The sequence below is a fragment of the Primulina huaijiensis genome, chromosome 14, assembly GCF_012295235.1.
Source record: "Primulina huaijiensis isolate GDHJ02 chromosome 14, ASM1229523v2, whole genome shotgun sequence".
Classification (NCBI taxonomy): Eukaryota; Viridiplantae; Streptophyta; class Magnoliopsida; order Lamiales; family Gesneriaceae; genus Primulina; species Primulina huaijiensis.
In genome coordinates, this window is record NC_133319.1 from 19,073,625 (window position 1) to 19,093,320 (window position 19,696).

The window sequence follows — 19,696 nt, forward strand, 5'->3', positions numbered from 1 at the left end:
GCAGGAAAAGAGAAATTCAACACCCCCACTCTCTAACTCCTCTGCTTGGCGATGCCTTAGCAGGAAAATAAAAAATTCAATACCTTCGCTCTCTAACGCCTCTGCTAGGCGATGCCTCAGCAGGAAAAGAGAAATTCCACACCTCTACCCTCCAACTCCTCTGCTAGGTGATACCTTAGCAGGAAAATAAAAATTCAACACCCTCACCCTCTAACTCCTCTGCTAGGTGATACCTTAGCAGGAAAAGAGAAATTCAACACCCGCACCCTCTAACTCCTCTGCTGGGCGATTCCTTAGCAGGAAAATAAAAAATTCAATACCTTCACTCTCTAACTCCTCTGTTAGGTGATACCTTAGCAGGAAAAGAGAAATTCAACACCCCCACCCTCTAACTCCTCTGTTAGGAGATACCTTAGCAGGAAAATAAAAATTCAACACCCCCACCCTCTAACTCCTCTGTTAGGTGATACCTTAGCAGGAAAATAAACTTCTCCCGCACGCTGCTCCTTTACTCGGCGCTGCCTTAGTAGGAAAATAAAATTTTTCTCCTGCACGCTGCTCCTCTACTAGGCGATGCCTTAGTAGGAAAATAAAATTTTTCTCCTTCATTCTGCTCCACTACTAGGCGACGCCATAGTAGGAAAATTTAATTTCTCTCCTGCCCTCTGCTCCTCTACCTGACAATGCCTTAGTAGGAAAATAAAATTTTTCTCACTTTCATAATACACCAGCATTCAAGAACTGAAAAGAAGAACTTGATTTTATTAAATTCTAACTGATTACATGGGAAAATGCAAAGATGAAATACATCGACGATAAAATCCAGAATGATACTCCATAAGGTGGTAAGCCTTCCAGGGTCTCTTTAAAGCATTTTCTTGAGCATTCTCCAAGTAATGAGCTCCAGAATTAAATTTATCAATCACTCTGAAAAGTTCCTCCCACTCTGGGTCCAACTTTCCCCTTTGACCTTCTTGTACCTTCAACAGGAGCAATTCACTCACTTCTTCTTTTCATAATCATGTTAACCTTCACACGCGCTCTCTTTCCTTCCTCCCTCACTACCCCTTCATAACACCGACGCGCGAATTTTTGGTCCCCGCACAAGACTCCAACTCCTTTTCCCACATGAAACTTAAGCTTCTGATGATATGAGGACGCTACTGCTCTGAAATCCTTTAGGGCTGGTCGCCCCAGAATTCCATTGTAAGCGAATGGGGTGTCCACCACGGTAAATGTTGTCATCTTTGTTATACGTCGAGGTTCGTGTCCCAAAGATAGAGGGAAGAACATCTGACCCAAAGGCAGGATGGCGTGTTCTGCAAACCCATACAGCGAGGTGGAGACCGACTCAAACTCAAATCCTTCCACCTTCATTTGATCCAACGTGCTTTTGAACAAGACGTTCACGGAGCTTCCGTTATCAATAAATATCCTCGCCACATCATAATTGGCAATGGTGGCCGTCACCACCAAGGCATCGTTATGTGGAGTCACAACGCCTCGGAGGTCTTCAGGCCCAAAGCTGATGACGGGGTCTTGTGGTAAGTCTGCACCCCTAGATATCTCAAAGTTATCCAATCTTCTCCCATGTGCCTTCCGAGCTCGCTCAGAGTCTCCATCAGTAATACCCCCCAAGATCATATGAATCATTCTTCTCGTAGGGTGATTATCCTCATTCATTCCCCTTCTCGGTTCGACGGGCTCTTGAGGAATATCTTGACCTCAATCTTCCCCTCTCTGTTCCCCGACCCTGTTCCCCGACCCTATGATTTATCCATGGAGGGCCTTGACCACGCCTAGGGGACGGGTGAGACCTCGATCTACTCCCGGATGCGGATCCTTCTCGTCTGTCCCGCGAAGACAATCTATCACTGCTCTTAACCCTTCGCGATTTTTCCGACCTCCATCACCTCGTCACGACTCATATCCAGAGGAACATGTGATGCGAATTGTCTTATGTCCCTAGCTTTATCCTCCTCCTTCTCACCCGCACCTCTCTTTCTACCTCTTCTTTCCGCTCTCTCAACTCGACTTCCCCCATGTTGCTGCTCCATCTTCTTATGCCTCTGGACATTTTCTAGATTTATATATTTTTCCGCCCGAGATAACAAATCATCATATTTTGATGGAAGTTTCTTGACCAAAAATTTAAAGAACTCCCCTCCTCTCAGTCCTTGGGTAAAGGCACTTATCATGATGTCAGGGGTAGCCGCTGGTATTTCCAGCGCTGCACTGTTAAAACACTGGACAAATTCTCGCAAAGTTTCTGCATCTTGTTGTTTCACCACGAACATGCTCAAATAGTTTTTCTGGTGCCTTTTGCTGCTGGCGAATCGGTACAAGAAAGCCGTAGAAAAATCCTCAAAAGACTGTATGGAATTGGGCTGCAAGGTGTTAAACCATTGCTGAGCTGACCTCACTAGCGTACCTAGGAACACCCTGCACATGACCCCATCTGAATATTGATGTAACAGAGCAGCATTCTCAAACCTCCCCAAGTGTTCATCAGGGTCAGTATGTCCGTCGTACTCTCCCACATTTGATTGTCGGAAATGTAGAGGAAGCCCTTCTTCCAAAATGGCAAGTGAAAAAAGACTTCCTCTCTTGGGTGCCCGCGCTCTGCTTCCCACCTGCTACCTCAACCTCCGTATTTCCTTCCACATCTCTCCCATCTCCATATTCCCCTCGCCTGGGAGGGGCTGTGTCTCTTCAACCCTGCCCTGGTGGCCCTCAGCATTTTCCTCTCGCTGCTGGCGAGTGGACTGCTCTTCAGCAAACATGCATTCTTGGTTTCTCTTCATAGCTTCACCCACTGTCCGAGTGATAAATTGGCTCAACTGTTACAGGGTCAAGTTCCCCACATTCTCATTGGGAAGGGGTTGCTCGACCCTTGTCTCGTAACAGGGCTGCTCGGCTCTTGTCTCTTGACGAGGTTGTTCCTGTCTCGTCTCAAGATGTCGTTGTTCCTGTCTCTTCTTAACATGAGATTGTTCTTGTCCCCTATGAGGACGCGATGATGCTGAGGTAGCTCTTCTACTCCCTCTCTTGCCTACCATCTCTACGTCTCAACTCAAATTTCTCACATACGGCGCCAAGTGATACTCACGGGAAATTTCAGGTCCGATCCCAACGAGCGTCACTAGTTCAGACGTGGGCTTTAATATTACCGTGAGCCTGAAATAAAGAATAAGACCGTTAGAAGGGGGCCAGGAGGGTGTCCTGGCGTAGCCCCTCCGACGCTCAAGTCAGAGACTGAGGATTCATGGGGAGAGCAGCTAAGGGTGCTGCTGAAAACAATATAGTGAATGCCTGAATTAAACACTCGAACCTGATGTTTATAGGAGAATACCTGGGCCCTTGATGTGCCTGTCTTCCATTTGGGCTAGGGATGGACAAGAGGTAGCGGGCCCATCCATGGGGTATCACAAGTAAAGGAAAGCTTCCCTAAATTAAGGGATGTTTTTAACTATGTCTATCAATATCTACTAATCGGTGTTCATTAATTCCGAGGTTGTATGAAACTACGACAATACATAAAATAAAATATATTGTGAGACTGTATTATATGTTAATTTTGTGAAACAGATCTCCAACTCGACCCAATTCATTAAAAAAATTAAATTTTAAGCTAAAAGCATTTCTCTTCACATTAATTATGAATCTAATTTACCCGTATTATGAAAATAAATACGTGAGATCGTACCATTATAGACCTAAAAATTCAAATTCCTCTCGCAAACCGCAAATAAAGCATTTCCTATATACTGAAATCATCTGAGACATGAGAAAGCTATTTTTAAAACCAAAACACAAAGTGAGTCAATTGACCATAATTTCCTCATATATATATAATTAACATTCTATTAATTATTTAGGATAAGTTATTAATTATTTATTTTATCTAATTCTGATTGGAAAAGTGCAAACAGTGGAAAAGCTAAAGAAAAAATTAACATTCCTTATGGAAACATCATTATTATTTTTAATATTCAATTATAAATCTTATTATTATTCAATAATACTAATAAAAAAGATAAATATGGGCGGGGTTCATTGCTCACCCGACGAGCAACCCTATTTTACGACAATAATCTGGATTCTGGGTTGAATTCCAATAAATGTTACAAAAAAAGCCCCGTCACTCTACATTTAGGCCTTTATTTAGCGTTCCCACATCGCAATTTCGGAACAAATATTTGTTTTATATAAGCTGATTTCCTCAGATTCTCTATCGCCGGGCTCAGTTGCGAGGGCCTGTAACCTGTGCAGGGGCATTAAGGCAGAGGGAGGTGGAGAGTGGAATTCATGTGCCGATGAGGAGTGCTCGCTCACAACCAGATTCATCATCCTTTTGAGCGAGAAATCCATGCGATGGATCTCTGCAGCGTTTATGTATGTCGGCCGGCAGGTGCCCTGAAGTTTGCCGGCCGAGTGTATGTGGAGGCACCCCACTATTGTAAGAGATGTGTGCGTTCTGGCCAGGGCCCCTCCTCTTCTGGCGAGGACGACACACATCGAATTTAAGCTGGCTTGACAGAGCAGCAGCTGCTAGTGGATGGATCTGCTTGTGAGTTTGCAATCTGCGCATGGTGTTCTACTTCTTCGTCCGAACCCCTGACCTTTTGGGTTCATTTTTCAGTCTTGATGATCGATCCTTGTTGTTGTCCAAAACAGACTCAGTTGGTTCCTGATTACAAAATTGATTTTTCTTTTTCATTTGGCTCCATTTAGCATATCTCCATTAAACAAAATCTATTCTTTTCACAAATTTAAGGGGCTTTGAGGGACAGGCTGTTTCCCTGTCAACGTTATTGGGGTGAGCTTACCCGAGACGATACAGTCGAAATCAATCTATATGCGAAGGTGAGTTGCCTCTCACCCTTCCCGTGTTGGATTATTTTACTCCTACAGGAACTGGGGAACCACCACTACAGAAGAAGGGGGTATTGCCATGAGTTTGTGCTATAGACAGAGGAACAATTTGTTAGTTGCACCAATTTAGTGTTTTAATTATGATCACTCGCTACATGATTAACCTTTAAGAGCTATGAATATGCGTGTTCTTGTTTTCAGTCGACTCTTGTAATTTAGACCAAGTATCTGTGGTTAGAGCAGCTGTCACCTAGTGATAATTTCTAAAATACTAGCTCTACAAATGGCGTTCCAGCTCATTTCGACCCCTACATTTTTGTTCAACGTTGTTTCTCCCTTAGTTTTGTCCGTTGAACATGATTCTCTGTTCTTGTCAATAATCGACAGATATTCGTGTGATATATATGCCTTGTTCCAGCAAGACCGTCAATGCTCCGGTCATGATTATACATAATCGATATGCCAGAAGCTTTGATTCGTTTGATTCTATATATGTTGCTTTGAAGCTGATTTTGTTATTTTTCATTTTTAAAGCTTAGATTCTTTGCAAGTTAATTTCCTTATTTTCCTCATTGCCTATCATCGTGTCTCTCTATTTTTCTTGTCCTTGTCTGATTGTAAGCTCCTTTCGCCTTGAATCTTCTGTGATGTTATCCGCGTAAATCGGGTGAGCTGGTTCGAGCAATTTACTGGATCGAGTATAAAATTGATGAGAGATGAGAGCACAACGAGATATATCCAAACCAAAGGCTTTTCTTTTCTCCCGGAAAAAGCCGGTGCTGACCTGCAAATACGAAGTTAATCACGAGAATTCTGCAGCAAAATATTCTTACTTTTTTTGAATGGTTTGAACCAGGAGATTTTTGATCGGGTTTCTATCTGTGACAATCCTTATTCGTATGAAAGATTAGTGAATCGTTGTCGTCAAGAAGATATCAATATTGCTAGGAGGAAGGCTATGCAAGCTAGCAAAAGTTCTAGTTCGTTGAGACCGAGGGATCAATCTTTCAAGAAGTCCGTATCTTATTCTTCCAACTCTGGAGGGGTGCACAGCTTTGGTAGGAAAAAGCTGTAATGTGGCCACTGCAGAGTCAATCACTAGACGGAGAATTGTCGAAAAGTAATAGGTGTTTGTTTCAATTGTGGTGGTTTTGGTACATGAAGAGGGATTGCCCTAATTTGGAGAATCAGAGTGGAGGCGGAGGTTCTATGGAAGGGTCTTACAGTGGAAAATAGTCTGAGGCCACTGTGCAACAGAAATGTTTTCATGCTCAAGGTTCTCGTCGTGGTGGAATATCACAAGGATCTCAGCAACGCCCACGAGTTCAAGAGCAAGTGTTTGCCATAAACCAAGAACAAGCTGAGGAGCAAAACGAGAGAGTCATTGCAGGTAATTTCCTTTTATGTGGTATTCATGCATATGTATTAATTGACACTAGGGGTATCACATTCATTCATAGCATCAATGTTAGTTAAGAAGCATAAACCACCCTACGTGTCATTAGATGTTTTGATGTCGATGTCAACACCGATGGGACAAGAGGTTTTAGCTAAGCGACTTGTAGTACACTATTTGTTAGAGTTTGAGGAAAAATACTTATATGTCAATTTGATGATATTGACTATGAAAGATTTCGATTGTATTATGGGAATCGACCTATTGACTAAGTATAGAACGACGGTAAATTGTTATCAATGTCTCGTTCAGTTTCGTCCAGAAGGAGACAAGAATTTGTTCTTCTTCGGTGAAGGAGCTCGATCTCCAATGCCAGTAGTGTCTGCTGTAAAGGCACAACGGGCTTTAGCGAAAGGAGGAGAAGGATACCTCATTTATGCTGTTGACGTATCGAATGATGTAATCGATGTGAAGAATATTCCAGTTGTCGATGAATTTCCTGATGTTTTCCCCGATGAAATTCCTGGATTTCCTCCGGAGAGGGAAGTGGAAGCGGAGATAGAGTTCATACATGCGTTGATGAAAAATGTATGTCTTGCTCAATTGAATCCAAAGGAAGTTCTCGAAGATCAATTGGAATTACATGAAATGGGTAAAAAAATGTGAGAAGGCAGAAAAAGAAAAGGACAGAGAAAGGCCGAATATGATAAAAAAAAGATGAGAGGAAAGAGGCCAATAAAGACGTGGAAAAAAATACATTGATGTTAAAAAAGAGTGAGATTGATAGATACTTGTTTTTGCATAAACTTATTTGATACAGTCATGGATGAGCCTCGAAGTGGGCACGCTCCTAAGAAAGCGCGGGATCCACTAGTGCGATGGATAAAACTAACCACTAGATGGCCCTAACTAAGTGGGTAAGAGTAACATCTATACGGCCAGGTGGGGTGAGAATAACTGTTATATGACCCTAATACAGTGGAACAATTGGAGGATGAAGAACAAGATTGGTTTTGGGATGGTGTTTAAGCTTCTTATTGTGAAGAAAAGCAGTGTTCTTTCAGTTATTTTTTTAATCATTGTACGCTTCTACACTTTTGTTGATTTCGAACATTTGTACATGTGATTATCTATTTTACGAAATAGATTGATATAATAATTTGATTTACTACGAGGCTTTTTTATGATTATATGATTCTGAAACAACGTTGGATATCACCCGACCTTACCCGGTTTCGGGGCGTGACAAAACTTGGGACGAAAAGGTTAATGAAACCAAATTATAATGTTAGAACTAATAATATCAAAATCTTGTTATAATTTCATTTAATGAATTAAATTAGAACAATGGTTGACCAAATACAAGCGTATATCCCCGTGGAGTAAAAGAAAGCTGCCCAATCCCAGTAGCCGCCGGAGCCTTATTATCCCCGATTAAGCCACCGTCTCCAGCTCCAGAGCAAGGTGGTGCCACCCCCAAGAGCTGGCGAAAACAAAGAGCTCTCCACCACTACCTGCTTCGCCTCCACCTTCTCCACCTGTCGGCGAACATTATTTCTAAGCTTCTCCATCGCCGCCTTCAACTGCTCCAGATCTTTCAGCCCCATCTCCTCAACCGGAGCCTCCCACCACGACCCAACCCCGTGCGTAGCTTTCCTCAGCCGCCTCACTTCCTCTCCCCGCCGCTTCTCCGCCTCCAACTCACCGACCATGTCGTTCAAGTACATGTTAAGTTCCCTCACACGTGCAACACGATGAGCCTCCACGAGCTGCATGGAACTGGTGGCGCTAGGCAGAGTATCTGCATTTGATGACCACGACAAGTAGCGATCTATGATTGAATCGACAGCAGGATGCCCGAAAGAAAACACTTTCTTTCCCGGAGAGAAGACGATGATAGCAATCTCCGCGCCGCAAAGGGTGCATAGTTCGCTCGCTTTCTTGAACAGACCGGTTCGACGCTTCGAGAAGGTAACGAGTAGATTTCTTACTTTCGACATCTTCGCCATTTCAATCTTTTGTCGACCCCTGGTTTTTCCGGTCATGCCTGAGGGTTTTGACTTCCTTTGTAAACAAAGGCAGATAAATAATAAGAAAAATAAATAAACAATATAGGTTATAAATAGGGTTTGGTGTTTCGTAATACTATGTCAATTTTAATTTCCCTTTTGAAAATGTTTGATATTTTTCCTTTTAAGTTTTATATTCATTGTATTTGGGAACATGAATATTATCTATTTAATACACATTGCATCTTAATTTCGAATTATATTTACGTAATAAATTTCATATTTTGAGAAAAATATCAATATTTCGCAATAGTAATATAAAAAACAATAAATCCTACGCACATGAAATGCTGTCCCATAAACAAGTACAATGTACATGTGTTGAAAATATCAAAGATAGCATTTTTCAAGTTTGGAATTTTCATTTCTTGTATTGATTTTGGATTCATATTTTGGAGTGTTTTGTCTTGGAACGAAAACTATTTTCTTTGATATATATAATATATATAACCAAAAGTAGAAATGTCATCAAATAAGCAAGAAATTATTAATATGTTCATGTGTTCTGATACCCATGGATGGGCCCACTAAGATCAGACTCAAACCAGATTTTGGACCTGACACATCCTCAACCAAGGTAGAAGGCCCATGATAAACTCATGTATTCTTCTATAAATACCAAGTTATTCATTCACTATATTGACTTTCAGCAGCACCCTTAGCCGCTTTCTCATTATATTATCAGTCTCTAACTTGAGCGCCTGAGAGGCTACGCCGGGACACCCTCCCGTCCCCGTTCTAACGGTCTCTTTCGTGATTTCAGGTTTAGAGTAAATTTGAAGTCTGCATTCGAACTGCTATCAACTGCTAGAACCGAACTCTAAATTTTCAATGAGTATCACGTTCGTAAGATTATATGTCACATTGTATACATAGAATTGTGTCATCTGTCACAACCTTCTTGATCAAGTGACACCCAAATGTACCAACATAAAATATAAGATAAGGTCTTAAGTTCGATCGAGACTCGTGTAAACACTTCCCATCTCAAATGTCCAAAAAACAGTGTCTTCCAAGAATGGATGATCATGAAGTGATTCAAAAGTTTGTCTATAATCTATATATTGTTCCAAAAATCAATGTATTTGGATGTATCTATTTGATTTAGATATAGATATTTGTCTTGAGAAAAAAAATTCAAATCTGTTTTTCGAATGCCACCTATATCGAATGTATTTAAAATACTAGACAATTACTAATTAAAATGATTAGGGAGAAAATTTTGAAATTAACCTAAATGGACTTGAATGAGTTTTTTCCCCATCTCCAGCAAGTTAAATAAACGTGGAACAATTAGTTTGAATGTTTTTAGCAACCTCGAATAACATCTGTTATAATGTTTAGTACTATTAAAATCATACGATTATCATTAATTTAATTTTAATATTTATAAATATAAAAATAGCAACATGAATGGGTTTTTTTAAATTAATTTTTTAAAAATAATTTCAAAANCGTAGAATCACAAGTTTCTTTACAGTTTTATATGGATTCATGTTTCAGATTTGACATTTATTTCTGATATTTACTGCATGCTTTTATATTGATTATATTATCGCATGTTCGTTGATTTATACTGGGATTATATTCTCACCGGAGTTATCCGGCTGTTGTCTTGTTTGTATGTGTACATGACCACAGGTGGGACAGGATCAGGGTCCAGGAAATGAGGAGAGATCGTGATTAGAGTGGAGACTTCGGACTTTGATGTATATAGGGTTTTTACACTTGACATTAGTAGTTGAACCTTAGTTTGAGATGTTTGTATGTTGTATCAGATTTATACTCTCATACTGATATGTATAGGAGTTTGATTCCATTACGTTCCGCAATTAAAGAAAAAAAAAATTTATGACCCGAATTACTGGATTAGTAAATTGATCCTAATGATGATTAAGAATTGATTAGCGTCCGGGTCCCCACACAAGGATTGTTATATTCCAACTATTATTATTATTATTATTATTATTATTTATTAATTATATTACTAGTAATAATAAAATAAAAATAAGTTGATGGATACACGTATACATTTTTTCTTCGAAAACTAAACCTACACCTATTTAAATAGATACTTTTTTTTTAAAAAAAATAAATTCAATTTTTTAAAATTAAATAAATTAATGTCTATTTTTTTAAATTATTAAACTTGAGTTTCAACTATCATTTTTTTTTTTGCATTTAGTCTTCCTATTTTACTAATAAGATATATATTTATATTCAATAAAAAAATAAAAAATAAAAAACCAGAGACAACATATTGGAAATTGCACATGACAGCTCGGACGCTTGCAGCATCAGATGCTATTAGTGGCGGACGCTACAAAATATATTGTGTGTCCGTCATTCATGGTGGTATTTTGCTTTAATTTTGCAAAACATCGTCATCTATCTTATTTTTGAAATTGCTTTTTTTTAAAAAAAAACCCACATGAATAGTTGTCACCTCTTCTTATCAAACTCTACGCAAAACTATATTATATTGGAGCACACGGTGTTTCAAAAATATTTTTTATTTGATAAATATTAATGTAAAATAAATGTATTTTTTTAATGATTTTTTCTTGCTGTCTATTTAATTTGACCTAATGTAAAATCAATATGTTTTGGTTAATGTTGCATGTTTCAAGGATTATGATTTTTAAAGGATTATGGAAAATAAGATACTTTTGGAATGTATGATGATAAATAACCTCGTGATATNTATATATATGTACACAACTGGCAGTTCACCTAACCACCTTCTTGTAAAACCCGAAAATTTTCCTGATTTTGTAGAAATTCTTGACGGGTTTTCCAAATACTCTTTGCTGGATCATCAGGGAGTTGGGTTCTTGTAGTTTAGTCCTTTCATTCTCTTGATTACAGGAAATCTTTTGTTTTTGTGGTTCATAGTTCTAGATATCATTCATGACTGCTGTAGGAGATTTGGGTTATAAGATTACCCCGATTATGGTTAAAGATACGATTTTTTACTTCAAAAAGGGGGTATTTGGTGTTCCAATTTTAAGACATGAGGTTTGGTCTAGTGCTAGGAAGTTTAGGAGCGGTGAGTTGAGAATTGGAGTTCAGGCCGTGATGCAGGTTGGAGCGGAGAGTGCTGAAATCTCTAGGAAGAATTCGAAAGAGGCTCTGGGGATTGATGTTGTTTCAGAAGAAGAATTGAGAAAGAAGGGGTTCTTGGGATTAAGGAAAACGAAGCTCGTGTGTACGATAGGGCCGGCTTGTTGCTCGTTGGACGATTTGGAGAAGTTGGCTATGGGGGGGATGGTTGTGGCTAGGCTTAATATGTGTCACAATACAAGGGAGTGGCACCAAGATGTAATTAGGAAGATCAAGATGTTGAATGAAGAAATGGGGTATTGTGTGTCCCTTATGATTGATACAGAAGGTAGCCAGATTCACGTGGTTGATCATTGTGCTCCCTCCTCTGTCAAAGCAGAGGTAATTTTGTATGTTCTTTTTCAAAATGATGCTGTTGATTTGTGCGATTTATTTCGAATAAGCAAGAAATTTGGTGAAATCTTGTGGTGTTTCTGTTTATTTTTCATTGTTAGGATGGGTCTATTTGGTACTTTACGAATGAGAAATTTGAGGGCTCGCGTCCTTTTACGGTTCAAGCTAGCTATGAAGGTTTCTCTGAAGGTTGGTTGATTAAATGAAAGTGAATTTCTAAGTTATTTCTTCCGCTTCAGAAGTTTTTTATATGTATGCTGTTGATTTAGGTATTGATGTGGGAGATGAAGTTGTCATTGACGGAGGAATGGCGTCGTTCGAAGTGGTGGAAAAGGTTGGGAATGATCTGCGTTGCAAGTGCACTGATCCCGGTTTACTCTTGCCTCGAGCTAAACTGAGTTTCCGGAGAGATGGAAAGCTAGTAGGGAAGAATTATGAACTTCCAACTCTGTCAACCAAGGTTAGGCACCATTTTAAGATTTATTCGAGTTGATGGATATTAGAGATATTTTCGGAAACATTATATTTGGTAATATAATTATCAATCTTTCATTTTGACATGTAGGATTGGTCTGACATCCAGTTTGGAATTTCTGAAGGCATTGATTTCATTGCCATATCGTTTGTGAACTCTGCAGATGCTGTAACGCACCTGAAGAATTACATTTCCTCTCAAGCTTCTAAGTAAGTGTAGTGAGTAGTTACCTGTCTAGTTTTCCTCAAAGCATGTCAAAGTACCGACATATGGCATAGTATCATTTCTATTGTTTCATTTTCTACAATCTAATCTTGTATCCCGTATAGATTTAAGTTATACTGCATTCGTCTAGAGTATAAATCATGTATGAAAGCTGATCTCCGATCCACAGATCAATAAAAGTTTTGGCAAAGATAGAAAGTTTAGAGTCCCTTCATAAACTGGAAGAAATTGTCAAGGCTTCTGACGGAATCATGATAGCAAGAGGAGACCTTGGAGTTGAAATCCCACTCGAAGAGATCCCCGCGATTCAAGAAAAAATAACTTCCCTGTGCAGACAGCTCAATAAGCCGGTCATTGTTGCTTCTCAGCTTCTAGAATCAATGGTCGAATATCCTACCCCAACTAGAGCCGAGGTGGTCATGGAGCCTAAATTTCTTTCTTTTGAAACCATAATGCTACTGCTCTTCTTCACTTTGAAGGCACTCTTTGTCCTAAAAAAACTGACCCGCGATTTATTTATTTAGGTTGCTGATGTTTCTGAAGCTGTTAGCCAGTACGCAGACGCGCTGATGCTCTCTGGAGAGTCGGCAATCGGACCCTACGGGCTAAAGGCTCTTTCCGTCCTGCGTATGAGTAGTAGTAGAATGGAACTATGTAGCCGCGAAGAGAATAAGCAAAATGTCTTGTTTCAACACTATCTTGGCGCGTCTTTTCCTGATCAAATCGCTGAACAAATCTGCAATTGTGCCGCACAAATGGGTATGTCTGCTGTTATTTATATTTGAAGGCTTTCAGTTACAAAGTCTGCTGTTGCACTTTAAGTAACCGAGTATTTCTACGCTTCCAAACAAACATATAGTCCTATTTTAGCACTCAAAATACATAACATTCTGGTCTTCATTAAGTCGAAAACAGGTGGAGAATGTAAATTGTCGAAATCAGAAATCAAGAATTTGTTTAGATGCACTGTTTTTATATACATCCACGCTTGTTCTTGCTGACTAATTTGTTACATCTGCAGCCAACAATTTAGGCCTCCATGCAATATTCGTGTACACGAGACACGGGCAGATGGCATCTCTTATCTCGCGAAACCGTCCAAACTCTCCTATATTTGCATTTACAAACGACAGCAACACCAGGATGATGCTTAATTTGCAGTGGGGTGTAACTGCGATTCTCGTCGATCTTTCGGATGACATGGAAGCTAATATCCAAAGATCCATTGACCTTATGAAGACGAAAGTACTTATCAAGGAGGACGATACAGTATTAGTGGTCTCGGATATCATTCCGACTTCGGCTACACAAACTGTGTTTCAATCTATTCAAGTGAAAACTATCATGTAGAGGAAATTATTTTCTAATATTGGATCATGAGAGACGAAAAACTTACGAAAACTTCATGTAGATGATGAAGTTTTGTATGTTCATACATGATTATTCTTGCGATTGAAACATTCCTTAACGCATCTATGGATCGTACTTCTCTTCAACAATATACTTAGTTTCAAGAATGCATGTATCAATTGGATACTGTTGTTCTTTAGCGTATAGAATTTTATCAAGAATTGCAGCAGAAACTTGAATACACTGTTCAAGAACATAACTTTATTAAGAAAACCACCACAGCAGTGTCTGAATAAAGAAGAAGATACTCACAGATACATAAACCAATTTGGTTCAAATAATTTTTCATATCCATGAATGGGCTAAAGTTTTATCATTAATGCATCCAAAAACGTGATAATTCATTTTTTTTAATAATAAAATGTAACGGCCCAAAAAATTATTCAAATTAAATTAAGAACGTACGGAAAGAAATATTGAGAAGAACTCACCCTTTTGCTGAATTTGGCATTCCTCCAATGTCTGCATTCGATCAAACATAAAAGACAGCACCAAATTAAAAACACACGCACCCAAAGACAGGATGGGTTGTGCCAGAACAAGAACAAAGAATCATGCCCTATGGACAAAGCAAAATAAGAATCTATAAATAGGAGATGATTCTCGTTATTCAAGACTCTCTTGATTTTATGTTTAAACTCTTTAGCTTTCACATAACATCTTTAATTGTTTTCTTACTTGAACGTCGGACAAACCCCGACTTCTCTGACGTCTGTTTGTGACGCGGGTGATGACCCACAAAATACTCTCCTCCACCAGCTACTTGGATCCGTTTACGAGTTAGCTAGAATATCCGTCTACGATTACTTGGATCTGTTTACGAACCTGCAAAGTAATCCAGATAATCACAATTTTTTGGCTACATATTAGTAAAAATCATAATCATATTCCCGAGAATTGATCTTCTGCACTCTTCCTGTCGAAATAAAATGAAAAAACATTAATAAATCATCTGATAATTACTAAATTTCTTACAAATAAAATAAATTCAAACTTAATTGGTTTTGCATCACCAATAATGTGACACTAATTGAATTTTACAAAAATGTCTATTTAATTTTAAAAAGTAATCTTTCTCATTAAATAAAAATATCATAAAATTTTATTCTAATAAACTTGTATTATTTATTAATAACTACCACATCTCTTATATTTTTTAAAATTTAAAAACTTTCACAATATCTGTAAATATAATATAATTGCATCATTAATTTTATAAAAAAATTCTACCCATTTCAGTAGCACATCTATACATGAAAATTTGAGAATTTGATTTCTAATCAGCCATCTGCCTCCCCCTGCCATCACCAATACTCCAAGTACCACTGAAAATTTCTTCTACAGTCTGGACAGGACTCAATATAATCAGTTAATGTCCATGTTTGCAAGTCAACTCTCAGCTGTGGACAAATCCAGTGACTATCAGGAAGAATCTGGTCCATCATACTCTACGGGATTCTGTAGTTACATTGCCAAATCACACACAAATCGTGGTTAATTTTGTGGAGATGTCAAGCTGAGTTCACAATTAATGATTCTTAAGGATGTCTTATTAATTTGTTCCGGAGTTCAGATTCAACTTATTTTTCGTGAGTTCCTTTATTGCAAGATCACAACTTACTATAAGCTTTTTCATTGACCATTTCATCATCCAAGATCTTCATTTCAAGACGACGATTGGCAAGGGTGGAAAATCTGTATGTCTTGATGTTAATCAAACCCATGTATAGTTTCTTACCAATAATGTCTCATTTTCGGTATAGCATAATCGTCTTGTACACCCATCCCTAAAATCATCGTATGTCTCAATTTCTTTTTGATTTAATACACTGTGATCTAATACTTGTACATTACATGATCAACGTTTCTTTCTAACCCTTGTGGATGATTGCAGCCACTCTACGTGGGTGTTTCTCCTTAGCAAAAAATCTGGTTCTTCAAGTGTTATTTTAAGGTTTTATACCATGGTTGAAACCCAGTTTCAGCGAAAAAATACGGCTTTTTGGACTCATAATGCTAAAGAGTTAGCATTCACGGAATTTTTTCACCAAAAAGGAATTTTGCATCAATTTTCTTGTGTGCAAAGGTCATAACAGAATTCCGCGGTAGAAAGAAAACATCAACTTTTATTGAATGTGGCAAGATCTTTATATTGTCAAATTCTAGGGTGAGTATCTCTGGGTTGCCACATTTTTAATCAATCGAACGCCTTCTCCTTAGCTCAAGCATCAATCTTCATATGAACTCTTGTATAAGAATATGTTCGATTAATCATCTCTCAAGGTGTTTGGTTGTTTAGGTTTTGTTTCCACACTTCCTGCTCATAAGGATAAATTTCAACCTCGAGCACGAATTTGTGTGTTTTGATATCTTGCTTGACCTATTCCCTGATCTTGTGCTTCCGACACCAACAGCTGGTCTTGGTTTATCATATGTTAATTCTCCAGTATCTCAACATGTTTAATGTTCACTTACACAAGAACATCCACATACAGAAACAGATGCCCTAATTCGAGCCTCATCAAGAATCTTATCTCAGAGATTACCAAATATTGTAATATTTTGTCCTGCAATACACTCGATGCCTCTCCTGTCATGTATCCCTTGAGTGATTAAATGTATCTAAAAAATTATTTTTCAAAAATAAACATATGCGTATATATACTTATAATGATTTTTCATTCAAAATATATCTCGTACAGATATGGCTAAAACCACTACACGCACAAGAAACTTAAACTAATATAATGTCAATCTCATGAATTATAAATTGATACTGTTATAATTATCTCATGTATCATGTGAAATCAGACATTAAATCAAATAATTAAATCACTCAACAAAATAGTTTTTTGTATTGTTCAAATATTAATTACTCTAAATAATTAATCAATAACTCATCCAATAATTATCTACCTTCTCACCAATCAAATCAAATAAATTATAAATTAATTGGTTTGGAATCACTAATATTTATTAGACATTTATTCTAAAATATATTTCTTTTGAGTGCATTTGAGGAGATGAATTATGATTATAGTTTTATTCTAATAATGAAACAATATATTAAATTTTAAATTCATATGTTACTTATTTATATATTAACTACAAAAAGCAGAATGAATTACAAATGAAATCATTATTGAGTGAATTTGAAATATATCATAATTAACACGAAACATTATATAAATATGCAATTGTGGATTTGAAGTTCAATGTATTGCTTTTTTATAACAACAAAATACATTTGAAATATATATATATTCAAATGCAACTTTAAAAAAACCAAAAAAAAAACATTTATGATTTATTACATATCTAAATTATATATTTTTCAAAAATATTTTTATTAGTCGTAAGAGTTATTTAGGTCAGTGAGAATGATCGATCATTCTCCCTCCTAATTTACTCCTCATTTTATATTTTTATAAAATGCTTTTTTAATTTAGTTTAACCAATATAAATCTATATCATAATAATAATAACAACAACAATATTATTATTATAAAAATTAAATACCAAAATAATAACCATGAAAATAATAATATTATCAAAAAAATTCACAATCATTTATATATATAAAATAATTATTATAATATTAATAATTAAAATAATAACTTTATGATCACATAATAATAATATAAAAATATATAATAAAATAAAATAAATGTTAAATAATAACTATTATAAAGATGCTCTCATACATGTGTTAAAATTCATCGAATTTGGTCTCACCATCACAGCATGTTATGCACTCATTAGGAACCAAAGTTCGCTCAAAATCGAACATTTTAAGATAGAAGCAAATAAAACTGCTCACATAGATCCGTAAAAACGGCTCTTCAACATTCTTGTTTTGTTATTTTTTTATGTAACTACTAATGTATTAGCACATCATTATCGAAGATTGTAATTCTCCAATTGAATATTAAAAGTTATGGAGTTTTGAGTTAAAAAAAGAAAAAAAAAAGAATTGAATACGAAATTTTTCGAGGGCCAATTTAAGAAATGATTGTGGAAGATTTTTTGTTTATTTATACCTTTATTTGACTAAAAATACATAATTCCAAGCTTGGGACACACCTATTTAATTTAGGGACAATTATTAAGAATTGACATATGTGTAAAGTTGTTGGCCGAATCTCCTTTTTATTAGGATCTCGTATTTGAGAAAAATCGAATTTTATGGAAAAAAATATTAGATGGTTAATAAATATGTTTTTATTTTGTAATAATAATAATTTATATATAATAATTGTGGAGATCGGGACGCTAATCATGTTCTTAATCGTCACTATGACTAATTAATCAATTATAATAAATAGGGTCTAAATTTTTTTTTTAAAATATAATATCAAATGCGGAACGTAATGGAATCACTCTACTATACATATCAATATAAAATTAAAGTACAATTCTTGTACTATATACAATCATTTACATACTAAGGTTCAACTACTAATTATCAAGTGTTCGACCCTATCTCAGATCAAGTCCGTAGTCTCCACTCTAATCACGATCTCTCTCTTCATCTCCTCGACCCTGAACCTGTCCCACATGTTGTCATGCACACATACAAACACGACAACAGCCGGAAAACTCCGGTGAGAATAAATCCCAGTATAAATCAACGAAACATGCAATCATATAATCGATATAAAAACATGAAACAAATATCAATCACATGTATTAAATCCGAAAACATAAATCGATATAAAACTGTAAATAACTCGTGACTCTATAGCTCAGACTAGACTCATTCCTAGTCTAGGGAACCCGGTTTCCAGACATTGGCATACTATATCGAATCTCAGCAATAGAAGTAACTCCACTCCTAAGCAAACATCGATATAAATCAAACATCCAGTGTCTTGATCTATCTGTCAAAGACTTTGGCACATCCGCCAATTACTCCTCTGTGACAATGTGCAATGGGCCAGTGACTACTTTATCACACTCTGGCACCTCTGTCACAAGACCAATCGTCTAAATTATGCTTTCTATAAATCAATAGAACAAGCATATCAATGCAGTAAATTCAAATAACTGAAAACAATAGCAATTAAGTATGTGGTTTAGGAAAACTCAAGTTCTAACTCACTTGAGTCATTCTTCCCGGTTTGACATTGATCTATACCTTTCTTTCGTACTCTCGGTCTGAAGCAATATAAGTGCTGAACTCAAGACTGTCTCTGTAAATCTGAAATGACATATTGGGAATAATAATATCACCATTCCATTCTCAAGTCAATATTGAATCTGATTAATCTGAATTTAATTCAAATCAACAGCATAACGGCACAATCTCGTAATCCCCGTCAATACAATAACAACATATATCAATTACAAACCATAACCCATATCCGTTACAATCTGTAATCAATCCATAATCCAAATCTGTTCAATTTCAATCGATAAAATTAGAAAATCATAACAATTCCAAAATCAACTTGTTCTTCGACCTGACTTCGATTCTACGATGTCTAGTATTCCCAGAACACATAATAATGATCAAATAATAATTCTTCCAAAATCATAATTTCAAATCATGCTGGAACATAATAAAAGTTACGTCCTTGTGTAGCTCTTGACGAGAGGATCTCAGAACTGTGCTCGGATTAAAAATCAGATCGCCGGTACTTGAAAAATCAAATTTCTAACACATGAAGAAGCTTGAGGGTTTAGGCTATGATTCTCTCAATTCTAGTTGCTGGAAATCTAAATGGGATGGATGGGTTTACACGTTGAAGTGCATGGCAAGACATGTGTCCCACTCAACTTCCAATATTT

The 19,696-nt window shown here is 36.9% G+C and overlaps 3 protein-coding genes across 3 annotated transcripts; 1 reads left to right on the forward strand and 2 right to left on the reverse strand.

The window, feature by feature from the left end:
- Window positions 1–779: 779 nt before the first annotated feature.
- On the reverse strand, window positions 780–1,683 carry LOC140958058 (uncharacterized). Its single transcript, XM_073415456.1, has 2 exons — window positions 1,030–1,683; window positions 780–980 (listed from the first exon to the last, which is right to left on the reverse strand). The coding sequence occupies exons 1-2, from the start codon at window positions 1,681–1,683 to the stop codon at window positions 780–782; spliced, it is 855 nt and encodes a 284-aa protein (XP_073271557.1).
- A 6,012-nt stretch (window positions 1,684–7,695) lies between these two features.
- LOC140958059 (agamous-like MADS-box protein AGL62) lies at window positions 7,696–8,316 on the reverse strand. The gene has a single exon (XM_073415457.1). The coding sequence runs from the start codon at window positions 8,314–8,316 to the stop codon at window positions 7,696–7,698; it is 621 nt and encodes a 206-aa protein (XP_073271558.1).
- A 2,725-nt stretch (window positions 8,317–11,041) lies between these two features.
- LOC140957003 (pyruvate kinase isozyme A, chloroplastic-like) lies at window positions 11,042–14,077 on the forward strand. The gene is made up of 7 exons (XM_073414038.1): window positions 11,042–11,784; window positions 11,898–11,985; window positions 12,066–12,256; window positions 12,362–12,480; window positions 12,666–12,909; window positions 13,021–13,255; window positions 13,518–14,077. The coding sequence occupies exons 1-7, from the start codon at window positions 11,251–11,253 to the stop codon at window positions 13,844–13,846; spliced, it is 1,740 nt and encodes a 579-aa protein (XP_073270139.1). The 5' UTR covers window positions 11,042–11,250; the 3' UTR covers window positions 13,847–14,077.
- The last annotated feature ends 5,619 nt before the right edge of the window (window positions 14,078–19,696 follow it).